The sequence below is a fragment of the Antennarius striatus genome, chromosome 21 (assembly GCF_040054535.1).
Source record: "Antennarius striatus isolate MH-2024 chromosome 21, ASM4005453v1, whole genome shotgun sequence".
Taxonomy (NCBI): domain Eukaryota; kingdom Metazoa; phylum Chordata; class Actinopteri; order Lophiiformes; family Antennariidae; genus Antennarius; species Antennarius striatus.
In genome coordinates this window covers 2,844,090-2,868,210 of record NC_090796.1, presented here as the reverse complement: position 1 = coordinate 2,868,210, position 24,121 = coordinate 2,844,090, and the positions used below count along the sequence as shown (strand labels likewise).

The following is a 24,121-nucleotide window of genomic DNA, read 5'->3' as shown; positions in this document are numbered from 1 at the left end:
GCCTCTGATAAACCTACATTTTAACCCCAGATGGGCCTTTAGTCCCGTTTGTCTCTTTCTCCTCGTCGTCTCGTCTCTTCCACCCGACGCTCCACACGCCGGGACCGTCGGATCTGAACGCGACCGGGCCGGTCCAGCTGAGTCGTGGCGTCCGACAGACTTCAAGGTTTGTGTTTGAAATGGGCTTCCACTGCACACACACACACACACACACACACACACACACACACATACACGAGAAGGTGACATGAGACACAAAACCAATGAATCTGTACATCTATAAATATTTCCAGGCTTCGTAGGAGATGAAAGAGAAGTTTTCCTTTATCTCATCAAAGTTTGGTTCATCTAAGTCTAATTTCTTTTTAGAATTTTGATTTAAAGCTGATTTTTTTACACCAATACTTACAATCGTCTCCTTTTTTTTGCCCCAATCCTCTACACATTATTCCACCGTCATCAAAATTAATAGAAACCACCGGTTTGAAAGCACAAGATGTACTGGTGTCAGTAAAATGGTGCCAGGATGTTGCTAGGCAACACATGCTGGCATTTCACTGCCAGTCACCCCAGATGGGACTCAAACCCACAACAGGTGGGCCAATGCATTCTCCACTGGGCCACTGGGGCTGCACATACCAGCAGCAGACCGGTCTTATTCAACAATAAGACGATAATATAATACACAATTCAGAAATTTGAAATAACAACAACACCTCATGGTACCGTGTCAAAAAATAGTAAAGAAGAAAAATCTAAAATGAAAAGTGAAGCCTGGACAAAAACAAGAGTGATCTGGAATCATTATGGGTATCATTATGATTGATTATTGACTATACTGACAATGCTTTTTGGGTTTTTTTCCCCTTCTAGAAGTAAGAAACATTAAAACCATCCTAAAAAAGAGAAACCCTCAGATAATCAATTTGCTTTTATTCCCAATACTTGGTCATTCCTGCACCTGCGTACTCCTGCGGCCTCATTGGCCGGTTGATGACTCTCTGGAAGGCAGCTATCCAATCCCGTTGCTCGGCTTCAGTCTCACAGGCAAACAGGAACTTCCTGTCTGGCGTGACGATGGTGATGCCGTGGTTCCAGCGGCAGCCCTGCGTGGACGGGGGCAGGCCGGACAGGACGGTGTAGCTGTTCTCCTTACTGCCGATGAAGACCTCGCCGCGGGCGTAGGCGTCCTGGGACACGGACAGGGAGACACTCGTGTGAACAATGACGAATGATTGGCCGGAGCTCCATACAAAGGTCACCGGGGTCACGGGCCTCTCACCAGAGGGTCCTTGAAGTACATGAGTCTCCTGTCGTCCATGGTGAACCATCTCTTCTTGAAGCCCTCTGTGTGCTGTGAAGGGAACAAGAGGGAGTCAGGGAGTCTGAAGGGTCACAAACGGAGGTCAGAATCAAATGTCGGAACAAATAAAAACACAGAAATACTGTCTAGGCCTGTGGAATAAGATGATATAGAATAAACGGATGGCTGTTTAACGTCATGTTCTATCGTTTCCACTGTGTTGACAGACGTGTGCATGAAGGTGACACAAACAAATACTGTATGAAGGACACAGACTTATAATTACGCTTTTTATATTTTGTATTATCATTTATATATATATATATATATATATATATATATATATATATATATATATATATATATATATATATAAAATTTATTTATTTATTTAATTTATATACTCAATTAATCCACATCTACAAACACAATGAGACATTTCAAGTAGCCAAAGTCACTGTTTGATCATGAACATACAGTCACTTGTCAAGTGTTTAATGTTGAAAAATATAAGTTTAAATTCATAAAATATCAACAAGAGCCATAAAGGGCATCTGAAATAATTTCAAATTGATTTTTTTTTAAAAAAATTCTTAATATATCAAAATAGTCATCCTTTATTTTATGGATAATATCTTTTGTGTTTTTTTAGAATGTATTATGTAGTTGTTTTCTTTGCCCTTTAATGACACCATTACTTTAGCGTTTTTAATTGAGACTGCGGAAATGTACCTGTAATCTGAAACTAGATACAAATGTCAGCAATCTAATCCCTGTTATCTGAGCTGTTATACTTAGTGTCAGCAAGTTAATTGTGTAACTTTTGACATATTGTTGTAAACCATATTTACTGTTTTGTACCTCATATATTTTTTTTTATTCTTTAAACACAAAAAGAAGCCCCTTTGGTACCTGAAAGTTGTGTTCATAACAACTGGTTGATATACTGTACATAAATTTTGAGGGGTATTGCAGAAACAACGTGATTACACAAAGAATATTTTTACAGTGCATTTTAGAAACGAATGAGAAAACATTATAAAGAAGTGAAAGGACTAGAATGTGCTCTATGATATGTGTTGTCTCATACATAGAAACTGAGGGGCAAATGAAAATAAACCTGAGGGGTTGTGATATAATTAATATGACAATTATACAAAATCATAAAGATTTTCAGAGATTTTAAATATGTACTTTCTTTCTGACCTTTCAGATCTGAATTACTGAAATTATTTAACTTACTCCAAAAAAAAAAAAAAAAAAATTATGAGGGGGAAAAAAATCATTGCATGCATTTACGAGGCCGCGATTCGATATTTTTAGGAGGTAATAAAGGAGAGGAAGGTGGAAACCATTCAGCTGCTCCTGATCTACAGTCAGATTTAGTTGTTAAATTTACGTTTATTGATATTATTCCCACTTCTTTCATTTTGAGTTGATGTCAGGATCTGAAGTGTTTTGATTAATGCACAAACCTTTGGACCAGTTTTCTCCATAAAACCTTCCTTCATGAAGTTTCGGGTCAGTTTGGGAACCAGCTGGAAGAGAATCACAAAATAAAAAGCATACATGGGTCAAACAAAATCACGTATTACAAGGTTAATGCAGAATAAAGTGGAAAACATAGTATAAAGTCAAACTCCAGATGATATAAATCATAATAGCATATAGGATTTGTGTTAAAGTGTGTTAACACTCATTACTAGTGCTGCACAATCAATGAAAATTGCATGAAATCCAGATTTAAATTATTTAACTAGAACACCACTTAGTGGGGTGAGTGCTTCCACCGAGGAGGAACATTCTCCTGTGTGTGTTTGGCTTCCTGACCAAACGCTCCACAAAGTTTTATGAAAAAAACACCGCAAGTGTCTACGTTAAAAGAAACAAGAAAACAGTGACAATAAACACAAAAAACAAAAGACACGATGAGATCAGTACGACCCCTGACTAACCCTCACCTCCTCGTCACTTGCCCCGGGGAAGGCCACCTGCAGGTAGTGGAACCGGGCCGCTCTGATGGCGTTGAACCAGTCCACCATCTCCTGTGGAAAGAGCGACTGTGACAAACTGAACCTACTGAACCCGTCACAGCGCGCAGTAACACCCTTCAGCCACCAGGGGGAGCACTGCAACTGCTCCTCATTTAAATGGACTCTAGAGTATAAGGTTTCTGTCTTACAGATCCTCATCAGGAAACAGGAATAAATGGTAGTATTTCAAGCTACTTATGGTCAGTAAATAATTAATGTTTTTTTAACTGGATTTGAAGAAGATTTAATTTTTTTTCACAGGAAAGTCTGTCAACTGTTTCTCTAAATTAAATCTTCACTCTTTAAAAAAAATCCCAGAATAAGAGCGTACTTTAGGTTAAATATTATCTTGATTTTTGTGCCCACAGCTCTTCCATTTTTTAAAATGACTGTTTTCATTATTTTAACTAAATATAAGTAAAATGTGTAACAAAAACGTAAGGAAATAATCACAAAATTAAATGTGAATGCACATTATTCAGCTCACGCTATACCTTAGCGTCACTGTGGTAGACAAAGATGTTCCTTGTGCTGTTGTCTTTCAGGTAGGTGATTTGTAGGCCACAGGGGTTGCCGATCTTGGCCGGCTGGAAGGTGGCATTTAGTGTCTCAATCTTCATCACCGCTTTGGGATCCCTGGCCTTTGGGGATGAAGATGTCAGCAAAAAGAGAGAACGCAGGTAAAGAAATCAGGTTAATTCTGTATCTTTAAACATCGGTTGTATCATGGTCTCACTTACATCCTGCTTGTTGAAGTATTTTAGTGCTCCCTCCCTCTCCGATAGGATGAACTTTCGGCTGAGAAACTGACCGTTGTCTCTTCCTCGTTTCCATAGAAACCCCTCTCTGTACCCTAGGTGGAGAAAGAGCAACGTGTGTGTGTGTTTGTGTGTGTGTGTAGATGGGTTTGCTGGTGACTTAAATCCATCTGATCAGACCAGAGATGAAACAGAAGAGACATTTATAAAGGTAACCGTGAGCTGTTGGAACAGATTTGAGGAAGACGATCCTTTAGTGACACAGAAATCAAAGAATCATTTGAAATCAGATCTGGAAGCGGGATGAGAAACGGGAGATGGAAACACAACTTCCAAGAAGAAAACACACAAAATGTGCAGCAAGACACATTAAATAGACCAAAGAACATCATTTTTCATGCTAATGATATGCTGGTCTATTTATAGACCACAAGGCCTTCTTCATCTATTTTGGTAAAAGCAGAGCCAACTCTGCCTCCTCTCCTCTGCTCTTGTATTCTGGCCGTGCTGTGAAGCGTTTCCTCTCTAATCTGGGTCTATTTCTGTGCCTTAATGGGAGGCGGATGTCTCAGCACAATCAAATGGTTCTGCAAAGAAATTAATAATTAACTTTTGAGCCGTTCGGCTCAAGTTGTTTGTTCAACTGAGTAAGCTCATGTTGGAAATCACACCTGACGGATGAAAGAGTAGGAATTTTTTTTTCCTAAATTAAATTCAAGCGCAAGGATAAAAAAAAAAGAAGAGAAAATTAAGTAGCCTCCACCCAAAATACAAAACTCAAGTAATTTATGTAGAAATTTTGTTTCATGTTTTCATTTTAACAACATTTCACTCACTTTTATTGACGCTGTTAATACTGCGTATTTCATGTTAAGTGTGGATAGGATAAGAATTAGCCGATAATCATAGCAATAGGTAATGGTGGGTCTTTATACAAATAAATAAATAGACATACTGCATAAACCACTGTTACTATGGCAAATATCATGACTGCAGCCTGAAAGTAAAACTCTGCTTCTCCACACAGCAGGAGAGCAGCTCAAGCTAAAATCACCAGCAGTGACTGTATAATATATTCACTCTATCATAAGAAATTAAGTACATATGCAAGAAATCCCTCTAAATGGAGGGATTTCTCACATTTATCTTTATAGTGTACATTAATCTGACAGCTTTCATTCTCCTGACTCACAGTGTTTACTGCTCCCCAGTGCTTTGTCTTCTGCTCTCGTTCTGCTCCCTCTTTGTGAATGTGTCTCTGTGTGTTTGTGTGTGTCTATGTGTGTGTGTGTGTGCATCTCAATGAGGTTGTGACTTTCTGACATCAAACATTCTCCACTGCTGGCATTACCTCATCGATCAATATCCCTCCCTGTCCCCACCCCGGGCCTCCTTCTCTGACGCCTCTTCCTCCTAACCTTTGCAGAACGGATCAATGTCACCGCTGGCCACCAGTGAGGCCAGGTTACCATAGTCAATACTAGCTGCCCACTGACACACACACACACACACACACACACACACACACACACACACACACACACACACACACACACACACACACACACACACACACACACACAAACAATGCGTATGGCATTTGAAATTTACGTGTCACAGCAGATAAAATATTCAGAACACACCAAGCAGTGCTGCTTTCTACCAGACGAAATTTATGAGACAATAAATCTGTGTGCGTGCGTGTGTGTGTGTGTGTGTGTGTGTGTGTGTGTGTGTGTGTGTGTGTGTGTGTGTGTGTGTGAGTGCACTTTTTTATATTGTGGTGTGATTTTACTCTGAAACTATATATTTCTTAAATGGGCCTTGCCTTGAAAACATGTGATTAATAACAGACCCACCAGTAGATGGGACTGATCTCCTAACCAGAGATGACCTCATCCCTTCTGAGCCAATCACACGTGACTAATGACATAATCTATGCGGGGGGGGGGGGGGGTGCCGGTACGTCTGACATCAAAGCTGAGCTTTTGTGTGAAGTGACAAAACACAGAAGTCAGAATTTCTACACATCGAAGCACGTGACAGGAAACATTCAGCTTCAAACAGGAAACGGCTCATGTCCTCGACCAGGGCTGTTAGAGTCAGACACACAAAGAGCCAAAAACCCAAATTAGCCTCAAGCCGAGGGCCAGACTGGTTCAATGATTACTAAAAGTTTAAATGATGGCTCATAGCCTTTTGAACCAAGAGTGAATTTTTATTTATTTTTTTAATTTAATGAATAAGAAGTATTTTCTTATGGGTCTATCAGTAATGGTAGGTGAAAACATCTTTCTGTGGGCACACAGACAAAAAACAAACTTCCTTCAAAGAAAAATCACATCTTTTTCTGTGTGTTTCTGAAATGACTTCTTAGATTATATTCTTTCATTACAGCCAAACTGTCTCCACACAGAAGAGACACAGGATGGCCTTTTACCTCCGTGAACACACACAGTAACCCTGTTCTCAGGGTTCCACCTTCCGATTAGCCACTATCAAGGGTGGGGGGTGGGGTAGCTGAAAGTTAACCTCTGCTCTTACATCTCATCAATAATGAAGCCGAGGCCCGTTTGCTGCAGTGACTTAGCTGGCTACTGTTGCATTGTGGGGAATGTAGTGTTAATGCATGCAAAAGTCCAGCAGGTGGCTGTGGTCTCCGGGCCAGTTCTAATAGTAATTAAATAACATCCGGGGGGGGGGGGGGCGTAGATAATTCATTTGCGGGCCAGATCCAGCCCCCGGGCCTTGACTTTGACATATGTGTCCTAGACGGACATGAACAAACTACGAACTTGAAGATGATCAATTTAATAAAAAATAAGTCCCAACAAATCAAATCACCAGATTTATTTATGATGGGCAGCATTTAAAAAGCCAGTGGCCAGACAGCGAAAAAAAGGAATATTTTACGACTGTCATGTCGACGTGTTCACGTGGTCGTAGTGTTTTTCACCAATCCAACACCGATTAAATCTTCTGTATCCACCTACCTGCAGAGTAAGGCTCCTGCTTCTCGATGAACTCAAACTCGTTCCTCTCATACTTGGCTCTGATCCACTGCTCTCTCAGCAGCCTGCAGGTACAGAAACACACAGTGGTCATTTACTGGACCACACGCGATCACATACGTGTGAAAATGTGGAAAAAAAATCCACATAAATCTCTTGTTTCATCAGTGGGATTTCTATCCAGGATGTCCTGACTCTGCAGTTTTCTGTGCTGCTCTCCTCCACACAACACGGAGGTGAAACATCCTTGACCCCGAAAGAATTGCCTCAGATGTTCCTGAGACGTTCACGAGAGCAGGGGTGGATGGGAAACCCACAGTCGAGTGACCTACCCGTTGCTACGGAGACAATAATTTTAACTTGATTTTTGGTTTTTCAGTCACGTGACCCTCAGTGAACGCAGCGGCCTCCTTCTGAGTCAACAGAAATCTGTCTGAGTGACTCAAAGGTCATAAAATCTACAAAACGATTCTTCAGGTTCGGGAATTCTTTTTATAGACCTTTTAGACGCACAAAGAGGAAGAGGAAGCAATAGTTAAGAGATTCTAAATACAGATTAACTTTACAGTTATGATGTCCCACTTTAAAGCCCAGTCAAAGAATAAATACAGTACATAACTGCATCTGCAGCTTTTTCTTGTGTTCCATCTCTGAGGTCAATAAGGCCAATATCACATAAAGATGCACAAACCAATCAAATGACTGCATGTAGCTTAAAACGGACGACCACCAGGGATAAACAATGGACAAAGTGGTTCCTAGAAAGGTTGAATTTCACACTGTACATACAAAAACCAAACTTTAAATGACACTGGTGCCATCATTGAGATTTTCAGACATAGAAATATTTATTCACCATCCCAGTGAAAGGAGTAAAAAAAAAAACCGTGTCTACGTTCATCCCTCCAAGAAACGAGGCTGCAGTCAGAGAAATCAGAGCTAAAACCATCCTCACCCACATAATCACGTCGGGACTCTCCTGTCGCCTAGCAACAATGACAGCTTGTTTTTTTTTATATCACGGTAATTAACAGAAGTCGAGAAACCGGTCTAGTAGAGACAGTTGTAGTAGTAAATTTGTTGTGTAATGGTACTGAAGTCAGTTGTAGTCAGTGCAGCAGTGATAGTAGTAATAGCAGTAAAACTGGTGTAAGTGAAGTAGCAGTAGTAATAGTAACACAAATGATGCCAAGGAATTTAATTTTGATTGACTCATATTTTTTGTGACGAGTACAAAGATTATTAGCAGAAACTAGGAGACTCTGTTTCCTCTACTGTCCATCAAAAAAATCTAAATAAACTGAATAAATGAATAAATATCAGGGAAGATCCTGGGATAAAAACCAAAGACGACTAAATATCACAGATTCAGAACCGCTGCTGTGATGGGGTGACCCCTGATGTTTGGGTCCCTCAAACCAGACAGTAGGACCGATTCTATTAAAACTAAAACTATTTCTGTCTGTGATGCTACAGCTGGAGGAATAAATACTGACTTGCAGTCGGTGTGTGTCGGTCTGTAGTAGAACGCAGGAACCTTCTGCTCATATTTAGCCTTGGCTGCATTGTTTCCCATAGAATCCATCAACTGAAAGGGAGAAAAGACAAAACTGGTCATTGAAACATTGATCATTCATCACAAGAGGAAACACTGTGAGGTAGAGGGATTTTATTCTGGAAACACCTCTATGGGTTTGGAGTAGAGTATAACTTTACTTATCCTTTAAGATCAGAGAAATTAATTTATAAAATTAATCAATTTAATTAATATTTCAATGCTGATACATTTTGGGATTTATTATGCAGTCATCTAAACAACAAACAGTAATTTTACTACAGTATTTTTGCACTATAAGGTGTACCTAAAAGCCTTTAATTTTCTCAGAAACCGGATGTGCACCTTATAATCAGGTGCGCCTTTTATATGAAACCGTTTTAGAATGGACCGAACACGTCACCTTTCAATCACACAGAACATCATTCTGCCACATAACTGAGGGAACAGGGACCATGAAATAAAAAGATGAACCATAATATGAAACTTTAAAGGGACAATATTCAGATACACAGAATTAAAATATTATTAAGCATTGAGATAAAAAGAATCCCAAAGTCTGATGGAGCTGATAGAAAACCTCAACAAGCCTCTCTCATGCCACGGGTGTACAATGCAGAATTGTGTTGTGATTTGACAAATAATAAATCAGAAAATCAGATCCAGACCAGGTTGGACATCCTCATCACTAGCCGTGTCTTGTCTTCACATAAACTGATAACTATTCCAGACTGTGAGCTGCCAGCTCCTGGTAGAAATAACTTTCAATTATTGCTCAAAAACACCATCAACTCTCACATATGGGAACCGGCTAATGGCTGGTTCGACCATAGACCAAATTAGAGTGAGGCTGAAAGAGCGTTGAAAAATCTCCTGTCTCCACCACAGTATCCCAGATAAAGATATTACACATAATAAAAACAAGCAATAAATGCTGATTTGTGTGAGAAATGTTCTCCATGAAGCACCGGGCTCTTGACAAGACTCGCGTTCAGCAGTCAGACTGCAGAGACCTGAGGAATAAGAGGGAATACGGAATACCAGCTGCACCAAAGCAACGGTTTTACTGCAGGCCCAGTGGGATGTTAGTGTCATATTTTTAAACTCAAGGCATTCCTAATAAGAGTAATCTATGTGCAGCTGATAGAGTGAATACTAACACTGGCTGTTAGAACAGGCGCCTCCGTCTGTGGATGTTTTATTGGAGCGGGACCAGAACCACTCCACAGGTCTCCACAATAAACTGCCATGTCAGAAAGTCTCCCACGACTACAATTACAAAAAAAAGGGGGAATTGAACACAAACAATACTGATGTTATTCTTGAGTTCTCTAGTCAAATCCACATTACACCCCACAAATGAGCCCCCAAAATCACCAGCATCCAATATTTCTTAATGAAGGAAATTCTCTCTTTCCAGAGGAAGTCAGAGGTCAGGGTGAGCCGAAGATCAATTGCCTTGAGCTGATAAGATGCCAGAGGACTTTAGACAGTATCACAGCCAAACCCAATAGATTTAAAACAGTGAGATTCTTTTAGTAAATCAGATAAAAGCTCTGATTCTTGTTCTAACCTCTTTGTCTGCAGACTTTATCGCTGATCTACATGTGCAGCGTAAAAAAGATAAAGTAAACAGCATCCTGCAGCATGAGTGAGGGAGCTGGTCTAACACAGCAGCGCTCTCCTAACTCTTACACTGACACGCTTTTTTTAAGGAAAAAAACGTCCCGACTGGACCGTTTCTATAGCAACAAAAAATAATTTGTCGGTTTTACCACAGGTTTTACCACATTCACACGCTTGATTTACAAACGGATTGTGAACCTGTTGGATTTTGCACACAATCGGTTGGCAAACTTGAGAATTTCAACAAAATGTTCTCTGTTCAGAAGCTCTTAATTTAACATTTACCTTCATTCTTTCTTATTCCTGTCATTGTCACACCATCTTTTTAGATGCAGTAACAAAATATTGCATTCTCCTTACTGATGCAAAGCTTTTTACAGTGTTTGTCAGTAATACTCTAATAGACAATGTTGTATTTTATTGCACCACCCTACCTCCACGTCACTGGCACCCCACGTGTCCTGGACTGATTTGACCCTGGTTATATGAGGGATGCTTCGGTGAAGGAGTGAACAGGCCTGGCAAACAAACACACCCAAAGTCAGCGACGCCCAGTCCGGCTCTGCAGGAGGGAGAGGGAGAGAGAAAGGGGAAGAATGGGGGGAGGGGGGGGGGCAGATGAGTAAAAGAGGTAGGAGGACAAGCAGAGAAGGGAAAGGGGGAGAAGTGAGTTTTGGGGGGATGACATGGAGAAGAGAGAGGAAATGAAATCGGCCAAAGCAGCAGAGGAGGATGCGAGAGAACGTGGTTGATGTAGAAAGGAGATAAAGGGGGGAGGGGGGAGAAAATCTCGTCATAAAGTGTCGCAACAAAGACCTCAAGGTTCACACTATAAATACAGAAAGCGCTGATGCTAGTGCAGTCAGGGGCGACAGCAGCGAAAGTAAATGATGCAAATATTACAAGGACTCCTGTTAAGCGTCTCCCTGCTTGTAAAGGTGAGCGGCAAATGTGATTTTAGGGGGAGATCTAATCAATAATCAAATAAACACACGGACTGGATGCTGTGCATGGTCTGTAACAAACCGTGCTGTTAACAGTTAGAACACAGAACTAAAAGCGTTCACAGTCTCATCGTTAGTCAGATGACGTGCAAAACAAATGAGGGAAAAATGTTTGGGGGGGGGGGTTTCTGCGTAGTGATTCAGCATCCGTGGATGTTAATTAAAGGTGTGTTTGAGTCACTCACACACACACACACACACACACACACACACACACACACACACACACACACACACACACACACACACACACACACACACACTTTGATGTGATGTAATTTGTCAGAGACTCGGTGCGTCACAGACAGGGACACAATGTAGTGAGAGCACAGTGTTATAAAAAAAAAAAAAAATTAAAAAGGGAGAAAGAAAAAGATGAGGTTGCAGATTTGGAATTTGGCTTCGAAAGGCAGAAATGATCTCATTGGCTGATTCTTCAAACGGCTCTAGAACCAGCGTGTTAGGGAAAGGAACTGGTGATGACGAGGTCCCCGGCACACAACGCACCTCAACCCCAAACGCGGCGATGCTTTACTCATCAACATGCTGACATTGCAGCTCCAGTGACTCTCGGTGGGTGTGAAGTCAAAACTCAATTCTTGTTGCTTCATTTAAGATGTTGGGAATCACTTCCATATCTCATCAAGTCTCTAGAGCTCTTAGGATTTGTGAGAAGGGTCTGGAAACTGTTGCTAGGGAGAAGGACGTCAGGATTACCCTCCTGAGGCTGCTACAATTACAACCCCACCCCAGGTAAGAGGAAGAAAATGTATAAATGGATGAACAGAAGATTCCTCTTATGGAAATTTCAAAGTACAAACACTTACACCGCCTCAACGGCAACACTGGGAGGTTGTTCCAATCAGAACCCGTCTCACTTTTTCTGCAGCTGCTTTTTCTAACACTTGTTTGCATATTGCATACACGGACACACACACACACACACACACACACACACACACACACACACACACACACACACACACACACACACACACACACACACACACACACACACACACACACACACACACAAGGAGTGTGTGATTCTCAAGGGAATCATATGAGAGCCAATTGTGGGACAAAAATACAGTAGCTGCATTATTCTGTCCATCTCCAGGCTGCGATGCCACAATGGTCACCAGGGGGAAAACAACAAGAAGGGAGGGGTTCAGATGACGGCGTGGCGCTGGATGAAATGTAGGAAGGGTTAGGGAAGGAAGATTGTGGGTTCTTAATGGTGCAGGGAATGATGTCACCCCCTGAAGTCCCCCTGGGGGCGTTACGTTATCTACTCTTCCTATTGATTGGGATCTTTTAACCTACAATGAGAAAGAAAGGGGGACGTCTGAATAAATGGGCATCCCTAAATCACATGAAATCAGAATCAAGCAGGGGTAGCGATTGCATGTGTCAAACATATTGTTTATGACACGTCTTTGCACACGATAAACACACGCAATACACACCTGAACACAACCAGCACATGTGAGCGGTGAGGTCACCGCTTTGAGTCAGGCCTTACAAAGAGGTAGACATCTCTAATGGAGATCACCGACACCATATGACTAAGCAAACCACACACACACACACACACACACACACACTCAACAGGACTACTGTGAACAACAGACACACAGCGGTGGCAAACAGGAGCATCCCGATGCCGAACGACTTGGTGACACACACACGCCGTTTGATTCGCGTTTTTGTTAAAAGAGCCGGGTTCCGTCTCGGAGGAAGGGGTTGAGGGGAAAGTAAGAGTTTTGCAGCGGTTACAGAAAACGACTGATCGCAAGACAGCAGAGCTTTTGACGTGGTTGAATAAAGAAGCGCCTGTGGCGTCGCTGCAGGGTAGATGCGTGATAAATGAAGGAGGGAGCGTGAACACAATGGGGGCCTCTGTGTTTGTGAGCGTTCACAGGGCCACCTTTCTGCATCTGCGGCGTGTTCGTATGTTCACATGTGGACGTATGGGAACATCAGTCTGTCGGTGGGTGTCATGGTATCTTGTAACCTGTTTCACAACCGCCTCTTGTGTGGTTTGTGTTGCTCAAAGGCGCAGGAAGCATTTGTCTCTGCAGAAGAACGGATTTATCTTATATACGTCTGCATTTATTTAGTTTGAATAAATAAATCAATTTAGAAATAAGTCAAAGCATGAGAATGGCATCTTGAAAATTTTATCTCGTTGCTAATTATTATATTCAAAAGTTGTATAAAAACACAAGAATGCATGCTGGGATTTATCCCTACAAATGTATATGTAGAAATATACAAAAATGATGGTTGATCTTTAATTTTGTATTACAATTAAAGCAAGACCAAACAAACCCTCAGTTTTGGCTAAAAAGCAATACTGTAATTGATAAGGGATGAACTGAATTATTCAAAATAGCTCTCACAAATAATCTGGAATGATTTTAAGCAAAATTCCCTTATAATATATTATAAAAGATCGATTCATCAATCAATGTTCTGGTCTTATCGATCCTATTTAATCCCATTTCCTGTGGTTTCTGCTGTGCAGCCGATGCAGGCGCTGATGACGCCTCTCTGGACAGAACCCTCATCTGTGTGTCCTCAGCGAAGGGCAGAACAAGCTGCGCTGCTGAGAAAAGACCCAGGCTCAGCCTCTCAGCAGCAGAGGAAATAAAAGGAGAAAGCCAGAGATTGGAAAAGGACGGAGTAAGATTGACTCAGCACAAAAAAAACAACAAAAAAAACCCTAAGTACTGGAGCCACTTTGTGTGTTTTCAGCCCAATTAGACCGGGTTCTCTGTCTGCCGAGCGTGAGATGCATCAGTGACGGGAAGATGAGGCCAGGAGAGGACAACCAGGTCATTGGGAATGTTTTAGTGTCTTTCTCTGAGCTGACAGGCGTGTTGGAATGAAGCTATTCAAGCATAACCCCATCCCTTAACGCTAGTTCACAACCGTCGTAGTTCCTGGATGCCACAAAACAGCTCAGACAGCAGACATTCTGGCACAATGAAATGAAGAACAGGTGAACTTTGTCTGCGTTTGATTGGGAAGCAAACACATTAGAGTCAGATTGATGTCTAATCTTCACCATGCTGACAAAACCCCTAACCCTGAGCCAGGTGAATTTAAGAACGAATCGATGGTCTTGACGACATGAGATTTTCTGTGATGGAATATTTCCAATATGCTTGTTTGCTTGTGTACACACAAGCCTGAGCTTTTGCAATAACCGCAGAAGGCTGGCCAACTGTGTTGGTGCAGGAGTTCATCGTAACCTTCATTCAGGTTGAATTTCACGCTTCATCAGCAGAAACAACACAAAGACAAATACCTGTTCGCAACTCCATTGTGAATTCATCTGTAGACACGGCACACAGTGTAACGCAGGTGAGCTGCTGCTTACTGATCACTCAGCTGCTATCGAGAACCACAATGTTATTGTAACAACAAAAAGATTTGCTCTATTAGATGTTACCTGTAGACGAGATTTCCACTTTTTAAATTTGTGTTACTCAGGGGTTTTTTTTTTAAAATTTTATCAGTGTTATTTATTTAAATTGCCTGGAAACGCTGAAAGAAAATATGTATTTGAAAAACAGAGAGGTCGGTCAAAAAGACAAAACGATATCCCTTCCAAACCTTTTTTTTGCATGAGACCCTTTAATACAAGGTGGTGTGACAGAGGTGTGAACATCTTGAAATAAGAAAATAGAAGTCCAGTCTCAAGAGACATGATGCAAAAAGGTAACAGAAAAAAAAAAGACACTGTGTATAGGTCATACTTCTGTAAAGGACAACATGACAGTTCAGTTTACTGAAGACATGCTGACACTATCAGCGGCCACTGCAAAAAAAAAAAAAACATATATAAAAATCTAAAATATTATATATATATATATATATATATATATATATATATATATATATATATATATATATATAAAATTTTAGATAATAAGGATAGTTATATATATATGTATATAACTATCCTTGTTTTCTTGTTTTCTGTGCTGAGATGATTTATGATCCTTTGAATTGTGATGAAATTATGACATTGCGCTTTTTAAAAAAAAAAAGGTACTGAGATGAATCTGCCCCCATCTGTGAAGCAGAAGCAGAAAAGAAAAACCAACATTATTAATTCATATCTCCAGATTATGAGATATGATTACGAGCCTGGGAATGCCTGGAATGCTCGCAGAAGAGAATGAGAAAGATAACGACTGTCGATGATATATCGCCATCCTCCTACTTTTCATGTGTGCTCTCCGGATAAGTCTGGAATATGGAGGAATGCTGCTGCTGGATTCAATCAGAGTTCTACTACTAATGTCCGCGGGACGCCTACAATAGCAGTTGCGCTGGAAAACCCTTTGCTCGAGGAAGTTTCAGCACGAGTTGTGCAATAAGAGAGCACATTGTGCATGACTCACTTCTTTAGAAGGCATTTCCCAACCTGGGATCAATCAGCCCTACCGGAATTACCAGCTTCTCTGTTTGGTCCTGCTGCAAACACAACTACCACGCCTTTGCTGCAGCAAGGCAGGATATTATCATGTAGGCAGTGTAAAGGTGAAAGGAGGGATGTCAGTAGGTCAACAGTTAAAGCCAGTGTTCCCTCCAGGTTCTGTGGATTGATGAACAACAGTTATGGAACCCAACATCAAAAATATTGATCCCAAATGCAATCAAGAGAGACTATTTGGTTAGATCGCTGCCAGTGTTCCCCAAACAGGGTTACAAGTCTTGTTTGATTACACAAGGCTAGCAATAGCAATAGCCTCGGCTGAGGCTGATGGAAATGTCATCAGCTTTGCAGGTATTTGGTCACAAACCCAAGCACGTCTGACATTTTGAACAAATGATGGCCCTTGAGGATGAAGGGGTCACTGGAGATACTCATTAAATCCATGATGCTTGAAAAGACTTTTCCCTCATTCAGATTCATCGTCTGCATGGGGGGCCACAAATGCCTCTGACAAATGTTGCACCAATCCATCATGTAGATGTCGAGATATTTCTGAAAATATTTAAACCTTTTAATGGCAAAACAGCAAAAAATGATGGTAAATTCAGTCGGATTCATCTTCTGGAAACCATGAATTTCAGGGTGATCCACTCAATAATTGCTGAGACATTTCATCCAGGATTGAACTGGTCGACCAGATGACAGACGGACATTACCAACACGAAACACACACCCAGCTTCACTCTCTGCTCATAATCAGATAACAGCTTCCGGTCCAGATCGATTTGATCTTCAAGTGTGGACTGCTCAGACAAAGGTATCTACATTTATGGAGCGCCTCTGACTCCAAAACTTGGAGGAGCAGACATCCTGCTTGAGTGGGTGGGCTCGCCTCCAAACACTGGGTGTACAGCCGGTACTGGGAGCCTCTGTGGCCACTCACTGGTCTGCTGCCAGTTCAGAAAGAAGAAAGGAGGAGGAAGGGAGGATTACAGATGGTCAAGAAGAGTAAGAAAGGAACGAAATGTGAGACCAATGAAGATGTAGAATCTGTATTAACCAGGCAGCAGAATGCAAGGTGCTGAGATTGTAGAACAAGATGACACCACAGCATCACAAATTACCCTGAGATTGACAACAGTGACTGTGTGCGCGTTTTATGGTTTAGGAGAAGTCCAGAGTCCACGTTGGCTCCAAGTTCCATGTTGGAGTTCATAGGTTATTATAGCTGATAATGTGTTTTTTGTTTGTTTGTTTGTTTGTTTGTTTGTTTGTTTGTTTTTGTTGTCTTGCCGGGCCTTTCTCCATATATTGGCCAAATCCAACTGGGTCTGGACGCACCAGTAGGAGACTCCTCTCCCCACCAGGACCCGCTCTCTCGTCTCCTGCGCCTCCTGTCGGCTTTGCTTACCTGGATTGCCGCAGTCGGCGCACGTTTCGTTGCCCGGCTTCGACAACACGTCCTGCAGGAGCCGGTTGTCTCCCTCCGGTTCCAGCGCCATGGTGAGTTTTATCCGTTCAGCCACACGGCGGTGGGAAGACGTCCGACCAGGAACATCCGCAGCCGGAGTCCGGACAGACGAACCGACGGATCACCTGTCACCTCCGGTCTGGAGAACTGGGAGAGACGGAACGATCCGAGCCAATGATGGAGGGAGACTCTCACTCTCTCCTCTCTCTGATAGCTCCAGTCTGTCACCGACTGAATAATAATGAAGGAGCTGCGCCTCCTCCTCTCCCCGTCTGCGCCTCCTCCGTCCACTCCTATCAAAGTGCGCCATCTAGCGGCGGATGTGCAGAACAGAACACCTCGCATTTTCACCCGGAATTCACTGGTGAGGAAACATGAACCAAGTTGACTTGTTTTATAATGGATTATGCTGCTGTGACTTATCCTCCCGGATTCCTCTGAACAATTGATCAGATATCTCAGAGTGGAACCTTTTTGGACTCAAATGTGCAGTCAGCAGTCTTTAGCACTATTTATTGTCTTAGTCCCTCTCTTAGTCCCTCTATATGTGGCTTCATTTTGGCACAAAGCAAAGTGAATGTGGTTAGTCGAGTGTTTCCAAATGTCAAGAAACTGGAATTATGTACTAAAGTGGTTCGTATATGGAATGCATGGGTGGCTTCAGACCCTTTTGGGGTGACCTGAAGCCCCCCTAAAAGTACTGTCCCCCAACAAAAAAGAAGACATTTTTCATTTCCAATGATTCAAATGTTATGTTTCTACTTCAGTTATGACCACTGATATACTCAAACACAGTGGAGCCCAATATGTCGATCGCGATTGACTGGTTGATCTCGACTGGGTAGATTTTATAGCATCAAAAAAAATAGCCTATCATCCATCTAAACCACACACTGTACTGCTCCGGCAAACTAATTATGAGAGGCTTCTTCTACAGATTATTTCTTCTGTAAAGAAAAGGTCTAATCCGCAGTGCGCTGGCATCATACTTGGAGTGTCCCCTGCCTCACGCCTGAAGTCAGCTGGGATAAATTCCAGCAATATCCTTTACCCATAATAAGGAGGAAATGTGAGACCTTCCTGAATGCATTATTTAGTTTATGTGATTCAGACTTTTTCCTACATGAAGAATATCAAACCCAGATACCATTCCACTACAACTAATGATCATTTGGAAGTCTGTTTGAGGCTGGTACCAGCAGCTGCTGTTACCATTCTGTTCAAGTCATCCGATGGCCAAGAATGTATAGGATTATATAGTGCTGTGTGGTTTCATGCTGTTATGCAACGTACACCAACATATATTGTAAATATAAGGTAAACTATGGTACACTTAATACACACACACACATAAATGCATATATACATATCAAGTTTACTGTTTATCATGGATGATCAAGCAAAGACTAGTCAAGATAGTTGTAGTGGTGACCACGTCTCTGATGACAACCCTGCCTCTGACCGACAAACTCCTCCCTCCTCCTTCTCTTCCTTTCCTGTAAAAGTAAGTCATGCTCCACATGTTTATGTGCTACATGCTACATGCTAAAAGTACCGTACAGTGGATCTTCAACATCAACAGCTGTCTCTCGCTGCTTTCTTCTTCTAATCCTCAGGGAATTAAATTATAAGGAGTAAAAATTTGCCATGCATAATCCAATATGAATATAAAACAAATCACAAGTGACGCTTAACGGTAGATACTGGAGCTATACAAAAGTATTTTAATATGATTGTTTATATTATAATTTTTGGATAATAACAGGGTATTATGTGCTTTAAATGGTTTTCTAATAATTTTAATAGTCCAATATTTGTGGAAGACAAGCGTTAAGATGCCTTACCTGTTAATAGACCCACCAGTAATCTGAAAACTGTCCACCACATTCATATCTTGTCAGAGCCGTACATAGCAATTAACTTCCACATTAACTCAGACACATTCTTATCTTATGTACAGTTGTGTATGATTATGTTGAAGTCGAGAAGAGGGAAATGAGTGTTGGAGATGGGCACATGGAGTGGTGCTGATCGACGTGGGTTGCAGCAGAATGAGAAAGTAGTTGGACGTGGTGCTTCATTTACAGATACTTTATTGATCCCCGAGGGTGGAAATTGCTTTTTTCATTATAGTTGCCCTGCTCCAGAACCAAACAGAGAATGTCCAGAATAATGACAATTTAAGAATGAAGAGACGAAAAGAAATCATAATAAACAGAGAATAGGCAAGACAATAAAAATGTATCCACAGGTATGTAATTTTTAGTGTCCTAGCTTCCATTCGTTGTCCTCCTGAGACGTGTGGGTAGCGGATGGAGGTAACAACGGGACTGTGCCCAACTGGAAACAGTTCAATGTAGTTCACTAGAACATAAAGACGTCCCTGTTTCAGTTCAATCGGCTGATGTCGTGTGTACACAATAAGGCCAGGAGTTGGTATGGGTGGCTGAGTGAAAGTACCTCCATGATTACCGTAGAAAAACTGACAATTACATAATGAAAAAAAAAGGAATGAATAATGAAAACTTAGGAGAAAAAAAAGACGAGATATAACAAGCAAAAAAAATTATAAAAGTAAAAGCGACCAAAGAGGTGGTGTTCACATGTGCATAAGTACACGTATGAACACATGAACAGGGGCGGACGGCAGGTGTTGACAGAGGGAGCTGGTTAACGTATAATGGCCAGCGCAGACAAACAGCTTGTTTCATCACTGAGCTCATTTCAGCAATTTTCAACTGCTGAGATTAGGGACCACGGATCAGTTTGGGGCAACACATTGGGGCAACAGTGTAGTTGGACATCTGGCAGATGTGTGAAATTAAAAAGAGCATATAGTGACCGTGGATTATCACTCAATGCTTGATTCAAGTGAAAAACAAACAAACAATAGGAATGGGGGGGGTTGAAGTTTTTATCCAGTTGCTGTCATCCATGTTTGATGGAAAACCGGAGTACCCGGAGTAAACCATGGGTATGCAGACAGTTCCATGTCATGATTGATTGATTGATTGATTGATTGATTCAGAGTTAGATGACTGACAGTGAAAGTACATCCGCTGTTGCCTCACAGCAAGATGGTTCCAGAAGATGAATGGATAGATTTCAATGTTCAACAGTAATCCGTGCATCTAATTTGCTTAACAATATTTCATCTTGAGCTTGAAATAAACTTTTAAAATCAAATCAGATGTTTTACAGTTGGGCAGAACCTTTTGCCTTACTTGAACAGGTGTTGTTCCACAATTGATGCAAGATGACTTTGGGTACTCAGGTCAGTACTATTCAAAGCACGAAGGACCGAATCATAATTTCCAAACGTCTTCTTCATTTCTTTCAAAATGACCGTGGATAGCTTGGCATTACGGTGAGGGAGTTTTCTCTCTTTTCCCCCGGTTTCAGCCCATGAAATTAAAAATAGATGATTCATGATGGTCTCCTTGTTAAGTGGGATTTCCGTCACTTTTTGGCATAGCTTTGAAACTATCTGTCTACAGAGAATTCTGACATAATCTCTGAATAGTAGTGCATTTCGATCTTTATCACATGTCGGGACGGTGTCTGGAAGAACTGCCATCACACTGGCCGCTGCCCTTTGACTGTAAAAGCTAACTTGATTTTCCAACCACCAGTTCATCAGGACCATGAATACCCACACCTTTTCTGAAACCGTACCTGTTGACCCACAGAGTTTGTTTTTTACTGACATGTCAGCACTGTTGCTCGTTGCCTCTTTACGTTGATTATGGACGATTTTTCCAATGGCTTTTGTGAGTTTTAAATATCTAGAAAAAGTTTTGGCCAGAAACATTTCTCTCTTCTCTTCTTTTTCTGGCTCACGCCAACATGCCAACATTTTTAGGACTGAGTATGTCAAACAGATTCTCTCGTTCGTGTTTATATCAAAATAATCAAGCATTTGATAAGTTAATGCTTTGGCAAAACATTCTATCAGAAGATCGTCTAGCCTGTTTTGAATATATGTAAAAGATAGTTTACTGGTCCCACTCGGAAGTGGACCTTGCAGTGACTGAAGATATGCTGTGACGATCATGTTAGAGATGAGAAAAACCTTGTGAGAGACTTCAGATTGAAGAATCTCACATGTTGTTTGTGAATGGTAATTCAAAGGGGTATGCAACACACCAATAAGCTCCTCCGTTATTTTTCTTTGTACATCTTGACATACAATCTCTGGGAAATTGTCTTTTGTATGTGCAATGTCTGGATACTTCTCATTTATGTTGTTCTGCTGACGTACTGGTTGACGTGGTGATTTGGTAAAGTAGCTCTTCAACATTTTACATGCATAATAAATCATGGAGTGAATGATGCTTGCTTTGGTAAAATGAGTAGGCTCATTAGACTCGTTTGACAGGGCAGAGTTGACCAGTTCCATGATCTCTGTCTTCATGTGTTCCAGCAGACATTTAGAAAAGTAGTTTTGTCTTTGTTTGGGAATTCTGAAAGTTGTACAAAAGCTCTGGATGATGACGTCATCGACATAAATCTCAACCTGCTCTTTGGACAAGCCTAGACACATCTTCTTAAATGCCCTTATTACGGCATTGGCCATGCTTGCGATTATGTCCAAAAGCAACTCTACTAACATGATCTTAAATGCAACATCTGGTTTCTCTGATCTCAGTAACTCCCACTGCTCCATTGTGATCCAGTTATAAAACTTTTCAACGAGCAGGTTAATATGCTCAAATCCAAAATCTAGAGCTGGGTCAGTTAGTTTGTCTTGGATTATCATGTTCTTCTCCATTAACCTGTTTAGGTCATTTACAATTTTACCTTGTTGGAAAAGCATGGAAAGACTGTAGAGTAGTTTAGGAGACTTCGCATGTGCATTATATAAAGAAAGATGAAAAGAGTACATCAAAGGAGATGACATAGAAGGGGTTTGACACCCAGCCCTTCCATGATCAAAGAATCAATTACAGGTAGTCCTACACTTACAAACATTTGACTTTTGAACAGTCAATGATACAAACAAACACACGCCGCTATATCCAACTATTGTCTTGCAGTTCCACTTTCTGCTGTAACCCCCACAGGGGCAGCGCCACTGTGTTCACGTAGCTCCAACACTCGTCTTCCCCTCTTGTTGTTGTTTGTTGTAGTCTCTGCGAGCACCTAAGCACGTCAGGCGTCGTACCTTTAATACTTTACTGTTTATCATGGATGATGACGCAAAGGCCAGTGGATATAGTAGTATCAGTGGTCATCTCTCTGATGACAACTCTGACTCTGACCAATAATAACTCCTCCCTCTGCCTACTCATCCTTCAGTCTAAAGGTATGCTAAGTGCTATATGCTAAAGTTCTGTACAGTGTCTGCACTCTAAAAAAAGAGTGGGGATCCACGCATCTGATCATTAATTTGTTAATTTAATTTTTTTAATTTCTTAATTTCTTAATCTTAATTAACTGTACTGATTCCCATAGGGAAAGTATTAGTCTAGTCTAGCATACATTGCAAGTTAATCACATGCATATATACAATATATAGGCCTGTAATACACACACACACACACACACACACACACACACACACACACACACACACAAGGGTTAGGTAGAGTGGCAGGCAGCTCCTTTGTGGTACGCCCTAATGAGCAGCTTGTAAGAGGGATGGCACCTTGCTCAAAAAAGAGCAAGGTGCCATCCCCTTGCTCTCGGCAGGTCAGCTAATGCCTCCCACTCCCAGTTCACACTCCGAATTTTTCTTGCCTGACACGGGTCTTGAACTGCTGACCCTCTGGTCCCCAGCCCAAGACTTAGTGGAGTGAGCTATTGCTTCCCAAAGCAATAAAAATAAGTACCCTGGATAGTTAGCCCTGCTGTCAGTCACAACCCCAACTTCATTGCACAACTGATGTAAATCAGCACTTTATGAATAAAGATGACCTTACAACTTGACTGTTGTTGTTGGAAGTGCTTAAAAAACTGGTTGAAGGTGCCTCCTCAAGGATTAAATTATTAGAAGAAAAAGTTTACCGTAAACTAATGAATTCAAAACAATAGCGTGAATCATGAGGCAATCAATCAATCAACCTTTATTTATATAGCACTTAATCACATCATCAAATATTTTGAAGTGCTATAACAGACAGAGAAACCCAATTGAACCCTCCAGAGCAAGCATCAGCGACAGTGGCGAGGAAAAACTCCCTCGTTTAGGAAGAAACTCAGGGCAGGACCCAGACTCTGGAGGGCAGTCATCCGCCTTGACCGGTTGGGTGGGAAAGGAAATATACTGGGGATAGAGACAGGGTAAGGTAAAGAGAGATAGTGGCAGATAGGCCAGATAGAATTTGCAATCAAATTGTGTTGTAGTTGCTTAAGTGGGGGTGGGACTTCAGTCCTTTGCGTTTCCTGTCTTCCATACTTGCTTCCCACCTGTCAGGCAGAAGCCCAAAGACAGCGGCAGCATCTTACAAGCTAAAAGTCTAATTTAATATCAGTAGAAAAAACAAAGGACGAGAAGTAACAGAATCTCCAGAGTAATTAAAGTAACTCCGTTTAACAGGAAAGACAGAGTACTACCCTCATCAGTCTAGGCCTATAGCGGCATATCTAGTGGAGTATGTGTCATTTCTAATTGTAGGCTCTATCAAAGAGGAGCGTTTTTAGTCTACTCTTAAATAAGCTAAGGGTGTCTGCCCCCTGGACCGAGGCCGGTAGTGTCACGAACCGGCTCGGGGTCCGCCCCCAGCCTCGCGGTGGGTTTCCCGCGGCGCAGATCCCACACCTGCGTCCAATCATCAGACGCACCTGCCACCATTTTACCCCTAATCACAGACTATAAAGACCCGGCTTGAACACGGGCCCAGTGTCAGATCCTCTGTGTTGATGCCTTGTTTGTCGCCAGTTCATCCTGACTCCTACCTTGACCCCA

General features: G+C 41.5%; 1 protein-coding gene across 2 annotated transcripts; it reads right to left on the bottom strand.

Moving 5' to 3' along the window:
- Positions 1-53: 53 nt before the first annotated feature.
- Positions 54-17,403, bottom strand: LOC137588308 (arf-GAP with dual PH domain-containing protein 1). 2 transcript variants are annotated; one of them, XM_068305311.1, is made up of 11 exons: positions 17,155-17,403; positions 10,721-10,848; positions 8,602-8,693; positions 7,088-7,170; positions 4,077-4,189; positions 3,831-3,977; positions 3,265-3,348; positions 2,779-2,841; positions 1,283-1,354; positions 962-1,190; positions 54-190 (listed from the first exon to the last, which is right to left on the bottom strand). In XM_068305311.1, the coding sequence occupies exons 1-11, from the start codon at positions 17,243-17,245 to the stop codon at positions 162-164; spliced, it is 1,131 nt and encodes a 376-aa protein (XP_068161412.1). In that variant the 5' UTR covers positions 17,246-17,403; the 3' UTR covers positions 54-161. The 2 variants fall into 2 exon arrangements, with proteins under 2 accessions (XP_068161412.1, XP_068161413.1); XM_068305312.1 differs by lacking the exon at positions 17,155-17,403 and adding an exon at positions 9,821-9,929 and having other exon boundaries at positions 10,721-10,837.
- Positions 17,404-24,121: the final 6,718 nt, after the last annotated feature.

Coding starts and splice junctions, on each gene's coding strand:
- LOC137588308 (XM_068305311.1), bottom strand. CDS start 17,245: ATGGCGCTGGAACCGGAGGGAGACAACCGGCTCCTGCAGGACGTGTTG. Junction 10,849..17,154: donor CGCCGACTGCGGCAATCCAG/GTAAGCAAAGCC, acceptor TCCCTCCTGCAG/AGCCGGACTGGGCGTCGCTG. Junction 3,349..3,830: donor TCTACCACAGTGACGCTAAG/GTATAGCGTGAG, acceptor CTCTTTCCACAG/GAGATGGTGGACTGGTTCAA.